The 24,604-nt window shown below is 34.8% G+C and overlaps 1 protein-coding gene across 1 annotated transcript in view; it reads right to left on the bottom strand.

Moving 5' to 3' along the window:
• Positions 1 to 24,604, bottom strand: part of EYS (eyes shut homolog) — a 1,462,097-nt gene that overhangs the window by 1,285,018 nt on the left and 152,475 nt on the right. Inside the window, 1 exon segment of the mRNA XM_069488330.1 lies at positions 16,696 to 16,952. Coding sequence (XP_069344431.1) covers positions 16,696 to 16,952 — 257 coding nt within the window.

A 24,604-nucleotide genomic window follows, 5' to 3' on the forward strand; every position in this document is an offset into this window, starting at 1 on the left:
GCTAGATCCTCTTGACAAAGGAGCCCTGTTCACTACTGAAAATGTATACCATAGTCCCGCCTTAACCATGGGGAATATGTTCCAAGACTCCCAGCTGAGATAGTACCAAACCCTGTATATACTATGTCTTTTTCCTATACATACATACTTATGATAAAATTTAATTTACAATTTGGGCACAGTATTGTTGTGCTTTGGGGTCATTACTAAATAACATAGGGGCAACCTCAACACAAGCACTGTGATGCTAGAATTGTCAATCTGATAACTGAGACAGCAAAGTGACTAATGGGCAGGTGTGGTATGCAGTGTGCATATTCTGGACAAGGGGATGATTCACATCCCAGCCAGGATAGAGTAGGATGACCTGAGATTTCATCATGCTCCACAGAATGGCATGTAATTTAAAACTTATGCATTGTTTATTTCCCACATTTTCTAACCATGGTTGACCACAGGTAACTGAAACTATGAAAAGTGAAACCACAAAAACTGAAATTACAGATAAGGGGGGATTATTGTACTATTGTTTCCCCAGCTTTCCACAAGTAGATCTGTAGCCTTTTACCAGTGTAATTCTGCACTGGAGAAAAGGAAATAAGATCTTTTGGGGACTACCAGACACTGTTTCTGAACTGATATTTATTCCAATAAACCTAAAACATCACTGGGGTTTATCAGTCAGAATTGGGACTTATGGAGGTAAGTGATCAATGAGTTTTAGCTTAGGTTCAACTCGCAGTAGGCCAAGTGGGTCTCCAAATACATCCTGTGGTTATTTCCACGGTGCCAGAATGTATAATTGGAATAGATATAGTCAGCAGTTGGCAGAATCCCCACAATGGTTCCCTGACATATAGAGTGAGGTTTATTATGATGAGACAGGTCAAGTGGAAGCCACTATATCTGTCTCTAAGAAAATACCAAACCAAAAGCAATACTGCATTACTGGAAAGATTGTAGAGATTAGTACCACCATAAAGAATTGAAAGATACAGGTATTGTGATTTCCACCTTATCCCCATTCAATTCCCCTACTTGATCTGTGCAGAAGACACATAGAACTTAGAGAATGACAATGTATTATCATAATCTCAACCACGTGGTGACTCCAACTGCAGCTGCTATACTAGATGTAGTTTTATTCTTTGAGAAAATTAACACATCTCCTGGTACCTGGTAGGTAGCTATTGATCTAGCAAATGTTTTTATTTTTTCTCCACTCCTGTTAGTAAAGACCACCAGAAATACTGATGGCCAGCAATAGACTTTCTCTGTTCTACTTCAGGAGTACATCAACTCTCCAGGCCCATGTCATAATTTAATTCACAGGGATCTTAATCACCTTTACTGATCACAAAATATCACTGGCTCATTACACTAATGACATTATGTTCATTAGACCAAGTGAGCAAGTAGTAGTAACTACTTTAGACCTATTGGTAATAAATATATGTATCAGAGGGTGGGAAATAAATGTGACAAGAATTCAGGGGCCTTCTCCCTGAGTGAAGTTTCTAGGGGGTCAGTGGTATGGGTCATGTATTGATATTACTTCTAAGGTAAAGCATATGTTGTTATATCTGGCCCCTCCTATAATAAAAAAAAAAAAAAAGAGAGAGAGAGAGAGAGAGAGAGAAAGAGACAAAATGCCTAAATGCCTAATGGGTGTCTTTAAATTTTAGAGGCAGCATTTTTCCTATTTGGGTGTGTTCATTTACTGAGTGATCTGAAAAGCTGCTAGTTTGAGGGGGCCCCAAAAAGAGAAGGATTTGCAGCAGGTCCAGATTGCTGTGCAAGCTACTCTGCCACTTGGGTCATATGATCCAGCAGATCCAATGGTGCTTGAAGTGTCAGCAATAGATGGGTGTGTTGTTTGGAGCTTTTAACAGGCCCCTAAGAGGTAAATTGCAGCACAGACCCTTAGGATTTTAAAGCATAACCCTGCCATCCTCTGCTGGTAACTTCTATTGTAAACTAGATGTTAGGCTGTTACTGGGCCTTAGCAGACAGAAGATTATTGAGTCACCAAGTTACCGCAAGACCTGGGCTACCCACAATGAATTGAGTGTCATCAACTCACCAAGCTATAACATTAGACCTACAGCGTCATATTCCATCATCAAATGCAAGCAAGTGGTCTATATGTGATTGGGCCTGAGTGGACTCTAACGGCCAAGTAAGTTACATGAAGAAGTGGCCCAGATGTCCATAGTTGCAACTTCTTCTCTCTCCTAGCCTATACCTATGGTCTCATAGGGAGTTCTCTAGGATCAATTGACAAGAAAAAAAAGACTTGGGCTTGGTTTACAGATGGTTCTGAATAATATATAGGCATCATCCGAAAGTGGATAGCTGCGGAACTATAGTTCCTCTACAGGACGTTCCTGAAGGATGGTGGTGAAGGGAAATCCTCCCAATGGGCAGAACTTGAAGTAATGAAACTGGTTGTGTGCTTTGCTCAGAAGGATAAATGGACAGAAGTGCAATTACATACCAATTCATGGACTGGGAAGGAACATAATTGGAAAATTGATGACAAAGAAATTCAGGGAAGAGGTATGTGGACAGATCTCATTCCTATTACGCCACCATTCCCCAAGGTGATCAGCCAGCTTGCTACCTGGTGGTAGATTGGTTATATTTGAACATTTCCATCATGGAAAAGGCATTATTTTTTTCTTAATGGAATAGACAATTACTTTAGATACGGATTTTCCTTCCCTGAATGAACTGCTTCTGCCAAAACTACCAACTATGTACTTATAAAATGCCTTATCCACCGTTATGGTATTCCACATAGCATTGTTTCTGATAAGGAAACTCACTTCATGGCAGATAAAGTGAGGTAATGGGGCCCCATGTTAATAGATTTTCCTGGATTTACCATGTTCTTTACTGTCTTGAAGCAGCTGGCTTGATAAAACAGTTAAAATAGTGGGATGGTCTTTTGAAGACTCAGTTATAGTGCCAACTAGATGGCAATACCTTACACACTGAGTGAGGCAGGGTTCTCCAGAAGGTTGTATGTTCTCTCAATTACAGTGTTCCATATATGGGCTGTGTATTCCACTGCCAGGATTCAAGTCTAGGATTAAAGGGGTTGGGAATGGGAGTGACACTACTTACTGTTACCCCTAGTGACCCACAACCAATTGTGTTGTTTCTTATTCCTAAGAACTTATCCTCTGTTAACCTAGAGGTCTTAGTTCCAAAAGGGGGAAAGCTTCCACCAGAAGACAAAACAACGATTCCACTTACCTGGAAGCTAAGATTGCCATTCAGCCACATTGAACTCCTCCTGCTTCTGAATCAATAGGCAAAAAATAGAGTAACTGTGCTGGCTGAGGTTATTGATCCTGACTACAAGGGAAAGTTGGTCTAATAGTCTAGATTAGAGGTAAGAAAGACTATACCTGGAATACAGGTGATCCTTTAGTTCATTTCTTAGTATTACTATGCTCTGTGATTAAGGTAAAAGAAAATTACCACAACTGAATCCAGTCAGGACTACTAATGGCCCAGATCCTTCAGAAATAAATGTTTGGGTCACCTAAAGAGGTGCTTGCTGAAGGCAAAGGTAATACAGAATAGGTAATGGAAGAAGGTGGCTATAAATACCAGCTATGGCCATGTGACCAGCTACAGAAATGATGACTGCAATTTTCATGGGTATTCCCTTTTGTTATGAATATATTTATATGTATATAACATATTTCTGTTTTTCCTTTCCTCTCTTATTCTCTGATCATGTAACATAGTAATAACATTATGACACATTTAAATATTATTTTTACATCATTGCAATTAACTGTATGTTTACGTTCTCTCAAATTTCGTGTGTTGAAATCCTAACCCCTCCATATGATGGTATTAGAAGGTGAGGTCTCTGGGAGGTGATCAGGTAATAAAGGTAGAGCCCTCATGAATAGAATTAGTGCTCTTATAAAAAGGGATCCCGGAAAACTTTTCCCTCTTTATACCATGTGAGCATACAAGAAGTTATCAGTAGTCTGCACCCTAGAAAAGTGCCCTCACCTGAACTTGACTAAGCTGGCACCCTGATCTCAAATATCTAGCCTCTAGAACTGTGAGAAATAAATTTCTATTTTCATTAGCCACCCATTCTGTGGTATTTTGTTACATCAAACCAAACTAAGACAATTACATTATTTAAGTTCTGGGATATGAAGACAACTAAACATCACTCAAGGACTTTACTTCCTTTTCTAGAGCAGGGCTTGGTACATTTGTGATTGTACACAAGATAGATATATCATGTTATGAGTAATTAAGACCTTGCTATTGTCTTTATTTGGAGATTAAGTATAGTTTATGGAGATGCGTAGGGGTGGCATGTTAACAAGGAGTGGACTTACAATGATGCTAACAGAGCCTGGGGGTGGGGGAAATGCAGAGATAGTCAAAGAGTACAAAATCTCAGACAGGAGGAATATATATTTTTTGAGTTCTCCTGCACAGTGTGGTAAATATAGTTAATAATAGAGCATTTTACATTCCAAAATTGCTGAGAGAATACATTTCAAATGTTTTCACCACAAAAATGTTAAGTATTTGATGTGGTAAATATATTAAGTAGCTTGGTTTAATTATTCCACATTGTATTTATAAATCATCACTCTGTATATAATAAATTTATACAATCATAAATTGTCAATTTATAATAAAAATTCTACAGCAAAAATTTCAACAAATTGTTTCCTGAATAGCAAAATGAACTAAAATTAAACTATTAAATTATCTCTCAATATATCTTAAAGTAGGAAAAATAATGATAATTTTTAAGTAAAACAAAATGATTATATGTGAGCAAATTTTTACATATGTTTTTATGTATAATCTTAACTTTTTAATTTAACCAATTGATTAGAGAATAGAAAACTTTGACTTGGTGAACATAATTTTTGTTTTATAAACATTATAAACATCCTATAATTTCTAGGACTAAATGAAACAATACAATTTTAGTATCAAAGTGCTGTCATAGATATTAACAAAATAGCTTGCTATAATTGCTTTCTGATAATGGCTTCCCACAAATACATCTGTATATTTCAATAACATATTCTAGGTTGAATGTTTCTACTCATTAATACTTTATTGCTCTATATCTGGGATATTTTCATTAATAAATCTAGTAGCATAGCATTTGCATGCTATTGATTCTTGATATTATTTGTATAGTTAAATGGCCTGGTCTAGAGAGTTTCTTAAACTTTTGCCATTTCTCAATAAGTTTCACGCAATTTAGCATATTTTCCCAAATAAGTTCATTTTACAGATAGAGAAATTTAAATAAATGTATACACATACACAAAGTTTTTTCATTTTAGTGACTGTTCATATATTTTTGGACATGGTCTATCATCTTATAAAATCCATGAATTAAAAAATTTTATATCTGTTAATATATTACACTTTCAACTACCCAAAGCAATACTGGTGTTCCTTTTTTTTTCCTGAAAAATTTAAAACAAACTGTAGTATACCCTACAATTTTGTCCTTGTCTTCACATGTGTAAAATATGTGCCACAGCATTATTTGTTAATCAATATTTTTCCCATTAAAACTCTCTCTATATTGTTCTACTTGATCTTTATGGCATGGAACTTTTAAGAGAACAAGTCATATTGGTAGTAGTCCCCATTTTTTTTTTTTTTAATATTTTTAAGCTGATAATATCCAACTGGATACATTAATGAGCATCTGACAATTTCAACTGATAATTTCAGTTGTTTTATATAGGTTAGAAATTGGTTTTATATTTTATCTTTATTATTCTTTAGCATTTGTTTTGTTCTCATTTAGTAATATCAATATGCTGGCAGCTCCATGTCTTGTGTATTTGTTAATAATCCTTAATTTTAAAATTTTCTTTGTTAATTAAAAATCTTCCAAATTTATTCTTCACATCATAGATCTGACATTTGTGATACTAATCCTACTCTTCACTGCTTGTAATAGAGATTAACGTTTCTTCCATTGTTTTCATATTTAACTCTATTGTTCTCCAATATCATTCAGATTGTTTGTTTTTACTTTGCTCTCATTTCTCATAGCTTTTTTCACAATATATATGCTTTTTTAACAGAAAAAATAATTGTGTCAAACTACTTTCTTTCATGTCAAGCAAATCTTGTCAAAAATATACTTCTTGGCTTCATTGTTACTATGTTATCACCTTTGTTTATGTTGCAAATTTTTCATGGGACTCACATTGGCTTTGTATATTAAGTGAATTAATTTGTATGAGTAGAAACCAAAACACTCCTAAAAATTGCTTATAAAATATATCATTTTCATTTTCAACATTTCCATGGCCACTATCAAAGTTTACTTAGGTGATCTAAACTTCATAGGCTGAATGTTATAAATGTTTCCACCAATTCAATGAATTGTACTCCTCGAAGAGTAGAATGATATCTGGAGGCACTGATATTCCTATCAAAAGAAATTAGAATAGAGCACATTTCCTTTTTTCCTGTGTGGTTATGGGTTCTGCTTGGCCTCTGTGCTCAGGCCAGGTCATACTGTGGGCTGTGCCTTGCTGTAGCCACACACTTTGTGAAGGATAATCTCTGCTAGGGAACAGATAATTCATCTTATCCAAAAGAAAGCGAGCTAAATTCCATGCTTTTCATTCAGGTAAAAATAACTTATGTGGAAATCCTGGCTTCTGCTATTTTGTTTTCAATGTTTTAACTGCTTTCAGTTACAACATGAACAAAGCTACTATACTTGTTTTGCAGTTGGTAAAAAAAAAAAAAAAAGTCAGCTTCTATTAAGTAGACCTCAAGAAGTAGTATTTTTAAAACTAACATTTATCATGTGTGCTTATAACTATTAAAATAAGTTAATGTCTATTTTAATTAACATCATCATCATCTATGCTTCTTTGAAAATGTCTTGGCTTACAGATATATCTAGCTTGAATTTTGCTGACATAAGTCCATTCATTATTCATTTTTGGTGTATAAATATAAAAGGTACAACATAATTAAATGATTTTAAATGCATAATTAATTCCTATGACCTTATTATATATGATACCTTATATCAACATAAGTACATATCTAGAAGAATAGATTGTAGATAGATGAATGGATAATTTTGTTAGAGCATATTTAAAAATCCCTAAATTATTGACAAAATGTTTATGAAGCAAAAGGCTTAAATTACTCCATAACTGACTGTAACACATTTAATTAATTCACATTTCTTAAAGCAGTGTTCATAAACTAAAAGGTATTCTATTCCTAACTGAATAAAAACACAGCAAAATATTACCTTGAAAAGCAAACTAAATTTTCTTTTTCTTCTTTTTAAACATGTGCATATTTATTGCGTTTGATGTTTTCTGGCCATATTTTAGGTCTGTGTGAATTGAAAAAACTGCTTTCCACCATATCTTCTGATGTGACAGATTATTACTGTCAACCTTTTTTTTTTTTTTTCCTCTTAAAGGTCTCAGTAACATTAATATATTCACTTGAAATACAATTGTTTCAAAAATAATTTTTGAAACTCCAATATGTTTTATAAAAATGAAATATAATGGTAACATTAAAAGTTATTGTTTATCCTTAGATATCTTTTACAAAAATGAAAGATATAATGTTAAATTTTAAAACATCAAATAGACTGATGGAAAATTGTACTTAAAAGTCTGTTATTTTTGGATACATTCTGTGGCTTAATTCTCTGAAATACAACTTTGCAATCATATTTTGCTATTTTTACTGTGAATAGTTTGTCCATCTTTTTCTATTTTTCATGGAATTTAAATGAAAAACCATCCATTTCTTATTTGTGAGAGCTGACCATGATTGCATTTAAATTGTAGTCAAAATAAGAAAAGACAGAGAAGTTACATCATTTTCTGAGGAATACAAAAATTCACCTTTTCTCTCATGCATGGTGGCTGCTGCTTTAAAAGTTTTTAGATTTAGTCAGCATTTTTGAAGCTTGTACAGATTAGAAATCTCGTAAGAAGTGCCCTGACAGCAAGAAAAGCCATGTTATCTTCTATTCATTAAAAAAAGATCATTTTGGAGAAGTACTTGCCCTTCAGTAGCTTTCAGAGGCTTGTTTATATAAATGTAGCAGTAGAATGAAATTTTCAAAGAAATTAAAAAAACTACAAAAATATAAAGAAATTGTGTAGTCCCAAACCATAGGAAAGTTGTTAAATGATAGAAAATGTCCTAAATATACAAATCCAGAAATATTACTGGCATATCATGTTAAATAATGAATACAGAGGTAACTTGGTACCTGATAGAAACAAAATGAGATTTGACACCTGCATTATTTAACCTATTAATATAATCATGTGCAAAAATCAGGAGAAAAAATTCCCCAGGTATTGCTGGAACTTACACAACTAGTATCAGTATTATGGTGGATATCTAAATTAGTTGTTCACTGACAGCTTTGGCCTCCACCTTTCATGAGGTTGGTGAGCTAACACCTAAATTTTCCTGAGGTAGCAAGGTCATCAGCTGGGCAGGAGGGAAATTCTGACCTACTCTAAATAATCTCCCCAATCATTCCCATATTATTCATCTTAGATATTATAAACACAAAAATTATGTTTGATTTTGCAGCCAGCAAATTAATTCTGATTGGAATAATGGCATTTTCAAACTTCTGTTTATTTCAGTCTCTATTCTCATTTATTTTCATTTAATTATTTCTCAGTTTCCTAATAACTAAAATTATTACATAATATACATGTATCACACTTTCAAACTAACAACTTGGTCTCATGTATTATCTGAATCTCTGTCAAATGTAGATATGTCTTGCTCTCACTTGTTATTTCTTATTTTTAGGTAACTTGCATTGCATGGGACATTTTAAGATTCAAGTTTCATCCCATTCTTTCTTCAAGGTTCAACTTAAATATTATATTTTCTAATCCCACAGGCAAAATTATTGCCTGTCTATCAAGATAGATTCTTGATTGAATTTTAAAAATGGGAGACATGAATAGAAACTTTTCAAAAGAGGATAAACTAATGGCCAACAAACTTATGAAAAAATGCTCAACTTCCCTAATCAGCAGGGAAATGAAAACAAAACCACAATGAGATATCACTAATCTCACTTCAGTGAGAATGGCTTTTATCAAAAAGTCCTAAAACAACACATGCTGGCATAGCTATGAAGACACAGGAACACATATACGCTGTTGGTGGGACTGCAAACTAGTACAACCTCTATAGAAAGTAGTATGGAGATATCTCAAGAAACTAAAATAGGCCTTTCCTCCTCCCAGCCCTGCCCCTTCCTACCCCCGAAAAAAAAAAAAAAAAAAAAAAAGAAACTAAAATAGAACTATTATTTGATCCAGTAATCCCACTACTGGATATTTACCCAAAGGAAAAAAGACATTCTATTAATATAAAAAATGACACCTGCACTCGAATGTTTATAGCAGCATAATTCACAATTGCAAAGATGTGGAAGCAACCCAAGTGTCCATCAATACATGAGTGGATTAATAAAATGCAACATATGTATACCATGGAGTACTAATCAGCCATAAAAAAAAAAATGGTGAACTAATACCTCTTGTATTAACCTGTATGGAACTGAAGACCATTCTTCTAAGTGAAGTATCACAAGAATGGAAAAACAAACACCACATGTACTCATCATTAAATTGGGACAAATTGATCAACACTTACATGCACATATGAAAATAACATTCACTGGAAATCAAGCAGATAGAAGTGGGTGGAGGGGATGGGTAAATTCACACCTAATGGGTACAATGCCCACTACCTGGTGATGGGCACACTCAAACTTTGACTCAAACGATACAAAAGCAATTTATGTAACCAAAACATTTTTACCCCCATAATATTCTGAAATAAAAAAAGCGTTTCTACATGTTTTGAATTAGTAATTGACACCCAGTAACCAATGGAAATATTTATGTCTTCAAAACTTAACATAAGATGTCTTTATTACTGATAAAACTATATTACTTATGTACTTAAGATTCACAGATTAGAAAAAAAAAGATTCTACATAATGAGTAGCAAAAATTCTTTGAGAGCACTAAAAATGTTTTGAATGACAAGGGAAGGAAAAATGTTATCAGTGACATGACACCTAGTTATGCTATGTAGCTTCACATTGAAATTGAGACCTCACAGTTTTAAATTCTTCGTGGTCTTGGGATACTTGATATTTGATTAAAAAGTAATTAATTAAAAGTAGTAACTTAAAAATTACTTAATGGGGTTTTATAGTTTTGTGCTGGTTTCTTAGTTTGTATTGGTGTGGATTATTAATTGGTTTTTTGATTTTTTTTTTTTTTCTTTTTTACCTTCGATGGCAAAGTTCAAGAAAATGAAATTACATAGAGCCTGGAGCAGCTAAAAAATATTTTATGGCTTAGCAATATTATCACCTTATATTAATATACCTGATTCCTCCCAGGAAGCTCAAGATCTTTCAGTATTTCCCTTAACATTTCAAGGGGGAAACAGAATGCCAACCTATACACAATAATGAAAAAACTGAAAAAGAAGGTACTTTATAGAGATTATTAAACAGGCTCAGGAACCAGGTCTCCCTTAGCTAATTTGGCACAGATTGGATGATGCTTACCCCTTTGACTTTACTATCATTTGCTTTGGAATACTCCACAGTGTAAATGGGCTCAGCATAAATGATAAATACATCAATACAAATATTTCATGTGTAAGATGAATATATTTGGTCATTTCCCTTGGGAAGTTAATTGGTATTATTTCTGATGTAAAGCTGCTCATCCTTCTTATTACAAGATCGTTATTTTATAGCACTTTAATATAAATGCTTGACCTTTAGAAATCTAGTTCTTTTGGAGAAAATCCCAGATGTGCATACAATTAGAACCAATGTTGAATATTTTGTGTTGCCAGATCACTAATTAAATTCCTGCATATAACCTTTTTCTTCCTGAAATTCAACATTTAGTAAATTATTTTATAATTATGCAAACAATGTTTTGTATAGCTCTTGCATTTTAATGAGTTTGGGGAAACTACAATTTAGAATTAAATCAGAATCAGAAAGAAAAACGTCTATTGCTAAAGAGCTGCCATCCAATTGTAAAAATACACTCTAGTTTCCATGAGGCTGCAATTCCTTTGCCATTTTAAAAGTCACAAATTTTCTGCTTAATTTTTGTTTGTTTGTTTTTTTTTTTTTTTGAGGGGGGAGGAAGTAGTTTAAATATTTAAACTCACAAATGACAATAATCTCCCAAAGTAAAAAATAACAGTTTTCTCTCCCATATCCTTTTATTTAATATTACATTTCAAAAATGTTTCTAGCATTTGGTTAGGTTAGCCTTCAGTAAGCTCAAAGTCTAGGGATCAAAGAAGGCAGAAATAAAATTCTCATCTTTATTCCCTTTATTTCATCAGTGCTTCATCAGAGTAGTACGCTGAACCGAGTAGTATTCTATTAATAGGACTAAATATGTATTAATTACTAAATAAAATGAAATTTATGTAGCAATAGAATAATTATCTTAATAAATTAGAATTTTTTGATTAAATATTTTAACCCCCCTCCATTTCCTGTTCTTCAGAACATAATCAGAATACATGACCTATAGCAGATGACAAATTTATGTATGAGGGAATCCTATAAGTAAGGACCTTAAATGAATGGCTCAAATTGTGGTATAAATTATGGGAAATATTTGATATTTTAGCTGTCTGAGCATTTTGCTAAATTCTCTGTGCCAGGGTGTGCTCTAAAAAATATAGGGACTGATAACTGGGAGTCAAAGTCATTATAGGACTGGTAATACCAGAGAGATAGATGGATAGATACAAACACACCCATACATATGTACATATATGTATGTACAGTCACCAAATACATACGTCTTTATACATTACTTCCAAGACATTTAAATTTAGGTACAGTTCTTGCAATTATTTGACTGATTTACTTATCTACTATAAAATATCTTTCAAGTTTAAAGGTGAAATAAAAAGATATTCAGTAAATGGGGAATTCAACACAGAACTGCTCAAAAGGCTATGCTAACTGGTGATTATAATATACATGGTGAAAGACACTAGTTGGAAGCTTGGAAATAAGAGCAATATAAAAGGGAGCAATGCAAGTCTAAAGAAATACTGGCTATATAAAATGAGAAAATAATATCTTGTGCAGTTTTAAATATATACAGTTTATAAAATATGCATATACATCTGAAGGGGATTACATGTCATTAAAATGTTTAAAACATTGCATTGTCTGGGATGTGCTATGGTAAGCGAATTACAAATGTTACAATCCCTAGAGTAAGCACTTAAAAAGTCGTAAAAGTGTGGAATATTAAAAAAAAAGAGAAAATATAGAATGGATGAAACAAATGGAAAAAATATTGTAGGCATATATTAGTATTTAAACCCACATATAAATGAATGGCATAAAATAAATATGAACTAACATCTCCAATGAAAAACAAAGGCAAAAGTAATATCAGACAAAGGAAAAAACTAATACATTAGAACAATGAAACTTAGGCATCAATAACTGACAGCTGGGTTCCTGCTGAAGCACACTCCTGGTTGAAACATACTGCCAAATTGCTATAAGAATAAAACTTAAACAGATAAGGAAAGAAAAGTGGTCTATGAAAAAATTTTATTCCTGGAATTTGAAAATTTTTGTATTGCCAAGGTAACTTAGACCTAAAAAGAGAAGAAAGCTGTGTAGCTGGCATTTGGGAGAAGAGAGAACCATAGAGCTTTGCAAGTCAAATTTACAATATGTAATACCGTAGCAGAAAAGGAGTTTGTTTTAGGATAGGAGCCTGATGGAAAATAGATGAAAAGGAGAGGGTATATTGAGGAGGCTTAGCTCAGGCTCATCTCAAATAGGGAAAGGCTGGACCTAATTGTCTATAACAACCTAGATCCTCCTACTGGTCAAATGAGAGTTTTCTAGATTCTTCTCCTTTTATTTTTTTAGAGTTGTCTTGATAACTGCTACAGTATTATATGTTGCGTCAAGGAGCAAGAGAAGCCCAGAATATTTGAAATAAAGACAAACATTGACCTATTAAAGAATATAGCCTACCACTTGAGAATTCTTATTTTGACCATAAAGAATTTTAGAAAACAGCAGTGTTTAAAGGGTCAAAAGGACAAAGGAAGAAAATTAACTTAAAAAAAAAGCAAATTTTGAATTCATCACTAAAATATCATAGATACGGATAACATAGGCATGGCAAAAAAAGGCTATAGCTTGAAAAACATCCATTGGAATTATTCCCAAAGTTTAAAGTCTTTGGGGAATTACAGATAATAGCATTGGAATCAGATTTAAATCATGTAGGATGCACCCAAGTATGTGGCCTTACCGTATACATGTGTCAGCTTCTTACTCCAGAGGTTAGTGGTCTCCTGCAGAGAAGGCTGGACTAGTGGCTTCCTCACGCTGTGCTGAATGGTAGTTCACACTCAAAGGTGAACTTTATGTTTTAGGACCCACACAAGCCCTCTTCATTAATATAATTTACTAGGTTTAGAACAGTTTTTCTCAACGTGGTTCACAGACCAGCAGCATAAGCCTCACCCCAGACCTACTGGACCCTGGAGCTACTGAACACGAGACTCTGGAGGTGGGGCCAACGATCTGGCTTTTAACAAGCTCTCCAGGTGATTCTCAAGAACGCTGAAGTTGGTGATCCACTGGTCTGGAGATTCAGAGACTGACATTTAATCTGAAAATTTGATTATCACGCTAAAATTCCCCCCAAAGGTGATGAGGATTAGAAAAAAAAGGTGATTACACCTGATATGAAAGGCATGGTAACATGCTTTTAAAAAACGTTAACACATTTCTGTAGAAAAACACTTGAGTATGTGGATGGAGGAGAGAGATCAGATGGAGGGAAAAAGAGAGGGCAGGGAGAAATCAAATGGAAAGGGAAAAAGGGCAGGAAAGGATCAAATGAAGGGCAGAGAAACCAGGTGGAAAGGGGGAAGTCAGACAGAGGAGAAGGATCCAGATGAGGGAGATCAAACTGATAGAGGGAAGGAACCCGATACAGGGCAAGAAGGTGGCAGCAGAGAGGAAGAGACTGGGAAAGAAAGGGCGTTTGGGAAGGGCCTGTCCATAGAGTGAGACATGTCGTGGGGAAGCAGCAGCCAGTGACTTAGGGACCCGTCACGTGGGACCCCCGCGGGTTTCCAGTTCTAAAATACTGTCTCTGACCTTGACTTACGCACAGGTGGTGCTGGGGGAGCCTGCAGTTGCCGGGGCCCACAGATGGCTCTACAGAGGCGCTGCTGGGAAACTCAAAGGACTAAGTCTAGCACCTTCCCCACCCGAGCCGCTGGGCAGGGCTGCGGGCGAGGGGTGGCCCAGGCCCTTGCAGAGATGAAACCACCTGTGTGTGAGGCAGGGGGTCTCGGGCCCCTCGGGGGTCTGCTAGTGCGGGACATGGGGCTTCTCTACTCAGCTTCCTCACTTTTAAACTGCTCTTAAAATATTCTGCTTTCAGTGGGATTAACTCCATATCCCTTGAAAAATTTAGACAGATCAGTAGTCCCTTTACATATCACAGTGTGAGGGGTTTAGAAATAGGACTGAACATTTTGAACTGAGGAAACCCACAATGTTTTTTTTACAATTCATGGGAAAGAAAAAGACCCCATAGAATACAAAGGCCTTGATCATAACATGGACTCGGGAGGCTTATGCTGGGTTTAATGTGAAAAGTAAAAGAAAAATAATCCTATTTTTTATCTGGAGCTGGGGAAATGGGTCATATCAATTTTATACTATGTACCAATGGTATTATGTATATATGTGGTAGAACTATATGAATAGTATATATGTAATATATATTAATAATCATATAATTTCAACTAATATACAATTGATATATAACATGCTAGACTGTTCATTGATTATGTGCACAAATACACATATGCATATATCCATGCAAATAGATTATGCATCAAATATCAAGTGCTATTTTTTATTAGTAACGGTATTATGAAGAGTTAAATTCATTCTTTATTCCTGAGGTCCCCAACCCCTGGGCTGTGGACCGCTACCCATCTGTAGCCTCTTAGGAACTGGGCCACACAGCAGGAGCTGAGCAGCAGGAGAGGGAGCGAAGCTTCGTCTGTATTTACAGCTGCTCCCCATTACTCCCATTGCCACATACGCTCCACCTCCTGTCAGATAAGCCTCGGCATTAGATCCTCAAAGGAGCGTGAACCCTACTATTAACTTCACATGCGAGGGATCTAGGTTGTGCACGCCTTATGAGAGTCTAATGCCTGATGATCTGAGGCGGAGCTGAGGCCATGATACTTGCTAATACATAAGACAGATTATCATTAGCAGAGACGTTTGACTGCACAATAAATGTAATGCCCTTGAATCATCCCCAAACCATCTCCCACCCTGGTCCGTAGAAAAATTGTCTTCCATGAAACTGGTTGTTGGTGTCAAAAAGGTTGGGGACCACAGCTTTATTCTATTTTATGTATAACTGCTGTTTAACTATATATTTACCGATTTTTGGAAGATATTCTCTTATTAAAATAGTTATATAAATATATTTTCTAAGACACTTATTTTAAAAATGCTGGCGTGTTTTATGCTATTTTATTTTTACTTAGAACATATTTGAATGTGAAGTAATGGTACAAACATTTTAGCAAGCTTACCAGAATTTTTGCACTCAAATGTATTTCTGCCTTTAAAAAAGCTAATCTATGTGGCCATACATTTATTCCAATGATATCACCATTTCCATTTTTGGAACTTATCTTTTTAAATTACCTCCACAACTTCCAGCATATAACATTAAATGCCAAATAGGAAAAATATTTTTCATTTTAAGATAGAAATAAAAATAACTTTCAGAATTGGGTCTGCTTAATAAAATGGAATATCAAACTGAATAAAACTTTTAAAAGTTATTTAAATTTAGGTGTGATTTATAAGTGACAATATTATTTTCTACCTGTACAGCCACTATCCTGTTTTTTATAAGACAATAATAATAATGAAGTTTTGAAATTATTATGAAAAATCATGTCAGTGTAAGACCAAGCATAAAATCTAAAGTAAAATAAATTTGAATGCTTAATTTCTAATATTAAGTGTTGAAAGCTATTTTATACTACACTGTGAATCTTTTCTTCTATGGCTTTACACAGGATAAAGTATGTTTGTGACTTTATTTTTTAAAATCTTATTAATGTCAGGGTATCAAACTGACCTAGACAATACTAAAATCAAAGGTTTATTCTTATACTAAAAAAAAAAAAGCACTCACTATGCTTATTCAGCCAAACAGGAGGTTGAAGTGCAGTACTGAAACTGTTTAGGCAAAATTATTGGTGGGTTATGGCTGTCTGTTTTTCTCTTCAGACCTTTGACATATACCATCATATTCCCAATGGTTCAGCTTGGCCTTATTAGCCTCATTTACATAAGCAATGTTGTGTAGTCAGAGATTAAATTGCCCAAAGGAGCAATCCTATTATTCAATTGAAGGCATTTTTTACTTCACCAAATGAGAAAGCAGGCTACAATACCAATCATTAGGCACATTTGAGATACGTCAAATAAATGTATTAACAACATTATCCAGTAGAGAATTTAATTTCTCAGGAAAAACTTGCCTGTAAATCCTGGGACACATTTGCAGAAAAAATCTCCACTTAAATGTATATTGGTTGCTTCATTTTTGCAGGGCGCAGATTTACAATCTTCAATTTCGATTTCACAGATGTTTCTTTCATGTCTTTGCAGATAGCTACAGTCACAATTGTGCAAATAGGCCAGGCAGAGGGCATGCACTGATGTACTCCGATTTCCTAAGCAATATTCAAGATTGACAATACAGAATGTGCCAATATAACCAAGGGAACAGCTGCATCTGAAACACACAAAAAAGGAAAAACCCAATTAGCCATATCTATTACTTTGATATATTTAAATATTTAAGTCACAAATTTATTTAAATACACACAAGGAATTACTTAATGAAGACAGTTGTTGGTGCGTTTTTAAAATATCCTCATAGAAAGTGTCTATTCTTGGCAAAACTTGATTTTGCTTATTGTGCAGAATGATGAGTGAAAGTAATTTTGGTGCCAAATAGATCTAGACTCAAATACATGTTCTGCCACTTAACTGTTATGTCAGCTATGATAACATCATGAACTCTGCCTAAGCTAAATGACAGGGTACGTATGTGTATATACATATGTTATATATACAATAGATAATTCAAACTCAATTTGTCACTCAATCCAATTTATCTAAAATGTAGCTGAAAGTCAATGCCAAGTATTCCTTAGATTATAAGAGCTATAATATTTTGAATTTTTATTTATTCAACATATTTTTCTAGTAATTTTTGATATATTAATAGTTTTTCATAACTGAAGACAATTGTGAAAGATAGTCTGCATTTTTGTTAATGTATTTGAAATATTTTCAGGCTTAATATTGAGAGCCAGGTTATCTATCAACAAAGTAAAAATATTTTTCTGGAGTTAGAGAGACATGGGTTTTTATTTTCTTTCTTCATTACTCACACAGACACACACACATCATTTCAGTACCTCATTTATTTATTAAATTATTATATGTTGAACAACTATTCTTGGGTCTTTTCTCTAGGCATTAGCTTATGTGATGTGGATTACGAAATGTCATTTTAATATAATTATACATTATATAATATACCAATATGCATTTCTTTTGATATTGTAGATACATGCATAAATTGAAAACAAAAGCATAAGGCGGAAAAACCATAAATCTAAATCATAGTGATAATGTTAGGTCCAAAGTGAAGTATTGTGATTTTCAAGTTCTTTACCAAGTATTCAAAGGGCATTTAACATAATCATTTAAACATGTCAATGAGTTGAGAAGAGCAATGTCAAATCACTTTGATTGTTATTATTAATAAAAATTAACCTACTGAACCTAAGTCATTACACTCATAACTCTGTAAGATGGCAAGTGTTTGAAGGCAGTACAAATGGTAAAAGTCAATTAGTTCAAATTTTTCTTCGTGTACTTGTGAAAAACTTAGCCATTTAATGCAATTTGCCAAGGATCAGTGAAATTGTTAATGGTGGTAAGTATAGTGGATGCTTTGATGTATTCAAAGCACTGACGTTGGAGAATCTTTGTCTTAATTCTTCTCTAATTTACTTGGTAAATAAGCCTCTGTGTGCCCTGGTTTCTTCCTCTGTAAAATTCTCAGTTGTACATCTATTTTACAGAAGAGAATTAAATGTATTTTTTACTGGGCAAGTAACTGTCACTCAGCTCAGAATAAACCTCTAGGCCGGGCGCGGTGGCTCACGCCTGTAATCCTAGCACTCTGGGAGGCCGAGGCGGGTGGATCGCTCGAGGTCAGGAGTTCGAGACGAGCCTGAGCAAGAGTGAGACCCCGTCTCTACTAAAAATAGAAAGAAATTATATGGACAACTAAAATATATATATACAAAAGAAAATTAGCCGGGCATGGTGGCGCATGCCTGTGGTCCCAGCTACTCGGGAGGCTGAGGCAGTAGGATCGCTTAAGCCCAGGAGTTTGAGGTTGCTGTGAGCTAGGCTGATGCCACGGCACTCACTCTAGCTTGGGCAACAGAGTGAGACTCTGTCTCAAAAAAAAAAAAAAAAAAGAATAAACCTCTATAAATTATTTTACAGAGTTTGGGTCTTTTCTGTTGACAAGAAGATGCCCAGACATGAAGCTCAGAGAAGCCTCACGACCTCCCAAAGAGGTAGCCTGAACTCAGCATCAGGTACCAGTATGGCCCCCTTTAGCCCCTGACTCTGAGCTTCTTCTTGTGTGGAATTGTTAAGTCATCCTGAGACCCAGACCTCCTGCTCTTGTTTGATGGGCCTGGTTTATTCTGAGCTGTCTCTCTATTTCCTTTTCTGCCTACTCTGAACCTACTAACTTTTTCTATGATGTTGAGATAAACTCAATGTTTATGACATTACTAATTGAAGGCTACTTGGAGATCTTGCAGCCAGCTCTAGCTAAAATGTAAACATTGAAAACTTATTTTTAAGCTGAAGGGAATAAAAGAGTAAAAGAGGTTTTTTTTCCTTTTTTTAAAATCAAACAGCCATAAAAACTGCTTTATCCAAAACTTTGCTTCACAGGCATTACCTATCAGGGCAACTAAAGTTTAGCCATGTTAACAAGTTCCAGTTTTGTCAGAAGAAAATTTGGATCTAGCTGTCCTTTGAAAACTGGTGAGTTTGTATTACTATTAATATCTCATGACTAGAGTTCTAAGGTAAAAGCTACTGGAGCTTTGTGTGTGTGTGCATGAGAGTATATATATTAAGATATGTTTTGTGTATGTACATATATTATAAGTTTATTCCGACATGTTCCAGACTGGCCTAGAAATAAGGAAGCACTCACAAATTAATTAAGCAAACCCAAATGCTTTTCCAGTTCATGTGAATTTAGTCATCTTTGGTAAATAAGCTGGGTTGTTAAAAAGAAAAAAAGGGATTATTGATAAAGTAAGAAAAAACTGTTTTCAAATTATTAGCATACATTTTTTTTGCCTGGGTTTTACGGGCCATTTTACGCTCTTAAGGTGTCAGGGTTTCACACAAAGGTTATAAAACTATAAACCCAACCAAAAAACCTAAATGATATATGTTTATATGATTTTTGATAACAAAGGAAAATTTAATTTTGTTGGTCTAATGATAATAGCTAAATCTCTTGAGTTATAAACAAAAATGCCCACGTGTTTAGCTTTAAGTTTCTTAATTAGGTAAAAATGTAGACATGTCTAAACAACAACAAAAAAATAAATGTCAGTAAATTAGAATAAGTAAAACATGAAGTAAACAGGAGCACAAAAACAGATACTTATGGTCAAAGGTTTATGAAGATATTTTGGTTTCAGTCTTTTAACCCTAGTTGTAGGTGCAATTTCTTCCACTGATTTCAGTGTTTGTGGAAAAGTGCACAGAAAACATGTTTCTAACTCACTCTTTCTGTAATCTGATATTAACCGTACTGTTAGGGATTAAAGCTGTCCTAGAAATTGTAGTTACAAGAGCTTAAATTGCAAGCTTTAATTTTCCCTTTGGTCTTGCCCACTCTCTTGCTGTGTCCTACTCTTTGCAAGCTATCTGGCTATATGTACATTGTGGTTGCCATAGCAAAGTTTTGCCTAGGGAAAAATAAATAATAAAAATAATCCCTAAGCTGTTAGTTTTTGTATAGTAACTTAAGATAAACAAAATGGCTAATACAATCCAAAGAGAATGTCAAAACAGTCTCACTGGCAGCAGCCGTCTCTGGGCTGGGGTTAGTGGGTCTCTCCAACCACTCAGGAGCCCACCAGCAGTCCAAGATGCAAGGGAGGGGAAATTTAACTGTTCCACCTACCCTTTTCGCTGGTCTCCAAGCCTCTCAGGGCCTTTCTCCTTCCAGTTCTCCGCAACTTCTTCCCTTGGAGTCTTCTGTAGTTTCAGGCACCCTTCCTTCTGACCCTCATCCAATCTGTGTTTGTCTGCCTGTTTATTTTTATTTTTTTTTACTTTCTTCTAAAATCTGTCTTTCTTGCAGAGACACTCTGGCTGGAAGTTTTTCTCGTCCACCATCTTGCCCCTCCCTCTCGGGCGGATTTTTTCCATGTGACCCCCAGAATCCCCAGGCTGAGATCCTCACAGCTCCAGGTCCAGCAGAAAGCAAGATTGTCCCCTCCTACTGCTCAGCCAAGTCCTGGGATGAGCCTCACTAGACCAATGTCAAACACATCCACACTCTTGAACCGATCACCGTGATCAGGATGTGTGCAGTTGTCTCACAGTCCATTTCTGATTTTTAAGAATGTTGGGATTCCCAAACCCTGGAGGGATCTGAATATCACCAAATGTTTTAATATTTACCAACCTGAATGAAAAAATCTATCTTTTTTACAATGATTTTCATTTGTTTAATTTATAAATAACTGCACATATCTTTTTATACAGTTACTGGCCATTTATCTTTTTGTTTCTTAATAGATACCTATTTGGGGCAATATTTCTGCACTATTTGTTCTTTTTAAAAAATTTTTTGAAAAATTTTTATTTTTCATTTTTATAGATATGTAAGAGTTGTTTAGATTTTTAATCCTGATTTTATAATTAGTTCAAAAGAAAATAAGATATTGATACTTTCTTTGTGTTTTTCATGACACACTCTAGCCCCCTTCATCGCTCCCCTGTACCCTGCAAAACCAACCCAGCAATACGTTACCTTCTAATGGTCATTGGTTGGAAGTTTATTGGGATGTTCTTAGAAAGGTTTGACTTCTGATGCCCTAGTATTTGTCCAATTTTTTTGAAATGCACTTTTGGTTTTAAAACTATTTCCATGTTTTAATCTTATGATTTATTTTTAATTTTTATTTTTTCAAATAATATGTAAATATTCTTGAAATAAATGCAGGTATCTCTTGATCTACGATTTTAAACTCATCATGCTGCATATACAAAAATATTTTAAAATATTTAACTATTTATCTTCTTTCATTTTCTCAATATTTCCACATAATATGCTTCATATTTATTATTTTTAAAAAAATTAGACATTATCCATTGGCTTCATCTATGGAAAATAAACATTTAAATTTCTTACACTACTTCCCATCTCAAAATACTCACACACAAACACAAGCGCACACACACACTCCAACCCCTTTTTTCAATCTCCCAATATGATTATGTTAATTTTTTCTTAAATTTCTATTAATTTAATATGATTATGACTTTATCAATATTTACACTGAAACAGATAGTATATATTCACTTTTTCTGAACCATTGTTTGTTTTCTAAACAGTAATCACCATTTTTTTTTTTTTTTTTTTTTTTTTTTTTAGACAGAGTCTCACTCTGTTGCCCAGGCTAGAGTGAGTGCCGTGGCGTCAGCCTAGCTCACAGCAACCTCAAACTCCTGGGCTCAAGCGATCCTCCTGTCTCAGCCTCCCGAGTAGCTGGGACTACAGGCATGCACCACTATGCCCGGCTAATTTTTTCTATATATTTTTAGTTGTCCATATAATTTCTTTCTATTTTTAGTAGAGATGAGGTCTCGCTCTTGCTCAGTCTGGTCTCGAACTCCTGAGCTCAAACGATCCGCCCACCTCGGCCTCCCAGAGTGCTAGGATTACAGGCGTGAGCCACCGCGCCCGGCCAGTAATCACCATTTTTTTAAATTTTGTGTAGTTATTGTAAGTATGCAAACCATAATTACTCCCCAATGTTATTCAATATTTAAAATACATTGGATTTTCTGTCAGCCTTATTATTTATTTTCCTTAGAGATGTCTCTCCTGGATAGATTCATAGGCTTGTTAGGGACAGGTGCAGGTTGGCAACACTAACCACAGGAAAAGAGGAGGGGGGCAAAAATGACAAGGCCAATGAGTACATAGAACCAAACCTGAAACAGCAAGAACTTTAGGTTAGGGACATTTCCTGGCCAGTAGCATGCACAGAAAGTAGGAGCTCACGTTGAAAGGTAACCTTTTCTCCATTAACGTACATTAGCATAACAAAAATGACACCCAGCAGTGCTATGACGGTTTACAAATTCGGCAAACCCTGGAATTTACCCTATAACAATAAAATTGGGGAGGGCCCTTGGCTCTAAGAACTGTCCATTCTTTTCCCAGGAAAATAATGACAATTCTGCCTATCATTTAGCATATCATAAGATGTAGACATAAAAGTAGAAGTGTGGTAAAACCCTAGGGTCTTCTCCTCTCATGGAGATAGACCCATTTCCCCTCAGGAAATGTACTTTGGCTTACTGTGTTGAAAAACCTGCAAAATAAAAGCTGCTTGTGTAGAAGTGCTAAGTGTCTGTCATCACTCTGCCACACCCAGCCTGCATGTGATTTTTCCAAGCAAGGAGCCAAAGAACCAGGACAACACTCCTAATAATCAACACTGACAGGCTCACTACAGAGTGTCTTCTGGGGTCTCTCTTCACCTTCAATTTGTGGATTTTAATTCCTATATTCTGGATTGGAAATCTTCAGTTTCCTAAAATCCTCATCTCCCTTTTTTTTTAGTTTACTTCTTATTTTAAGGGATACATATTATTTTTAGGTTAGACTTCTTGAGAAGTAAAAATGTTCAGACATCGTAAATCTGAAAAAAAAAATATTTTTCTACCTTTCTCCTATTTTCTTGGGGACATTAATTTTAAGTATTGGAGTTTTTTTCAAAAGTTTAACATGCCCCTTGTCTTTATTTTCTCTGTATTCTCTCCCCACCTCCCAACCCCTAATTAATTTTAGTCTCTGTGAAGTTAGAGACTTTCCTAATATATATGGTTATGATAAACTCTCCACTAATATCGAAAAATAAATCACCAAAAAATATACAGTTTGAAATTCTGTGTATTCATTTGTGAGTGAAATTTGCTAGTGGCCAACTTTACTGCATGTGATCAGAAAGAGACCTGGCTGATTTGTTGAAGGACCCTCCAACTCCCAGAGTTTGTATTCTTTTTCCCAGGGCCAGTCAGTGACAGTCAGTGGGAGTGGCCAGGCTACCACCATTTTTAGAGTAGAAGAGTAGAAAAGGCTGTGTTGTCTTTGTTTTTTTATTTAATTTCTCCTCTATAGTATTTCACCATATCCCTGGGCTCTGGGAATTGTTCCAGGGGGGGTTGGTCACACAGTATAAAGGAGGGTATCCAAGGGCCTTAATGCTCATATAAGCCGATAACCAATTCTTTGCTTTTCACACTTAGTTCATCAGAAATTCTTGATGAGTCTAATTCCTCAGCTTTTTGACTGTTCATCTTGCTCAGTGGCTTCCCCTCTGTCACCAATTTATTAATAGCTTGGTCTTCTAGTCTTCTGAGCCAGCCACTTATTTGTCTGCCTTCCAGCATCTCAAATTCTATTGTCTTCTTTCCTATGCTCTTTGTTCTATTTGACCATAATTTTAGTGGATTTTGGAAAAAAGTAGAGGGAAGCATACTTACTCAATTTGCCATATTTAAAAACAGACCTATAAATTATCCTTACATTAAAATTATAAGATTTTGTCTAATGTAAATATTTTTCTAGATGTTTGAATGTTCAGGAACCTGGATTAATAGCAGGCAGCACTGTTCTTAATGCAAATGCTATTAGCATGTCAACATAAAGCTAAATGTAAACTACTTTATATCTGTTTAACACATTCTGTCTTGAATTTGATACATGGATGTATCAAACATATAATTCCAGCCTTGTTTTAATTAGCATCTCTGCAGTACTTTTTCTATCCTATTTCTTTTAATCTTTTTAAATCAAATTGTTAAAATGAACATCTTTTAAACAACATAGAATTGGATTTGTTTTAGTTTGATGTTTGAGGTATTTTAATAGATGTTAATTACAGTTATATCTCTGTGTGCATGTAATCCTTTTGTTTTCAGTTTTGCTATATGACTTGCATTTGATTTCTTTATTTTTTAAATTGGTTTGTGGTGTGATTGATATCTTGTCATTTGCAATATTTTCTGGGTTTGATCCTCTAT

Source organism: Eulemur rufifrons, chromosome 15 (assembly GCF_041146395.1).
Source record: "Eulemur rufifrons isolate Redbay chromosome 15, OSU_ERuf_1, whole genome shotgun sequence".
Taxonomy (NCBI): Eukaryota; Metazoa; Chordata; class Mammalia; order Primates; family Lemuridae; genus Eulemur; species Eulemur rufifrons.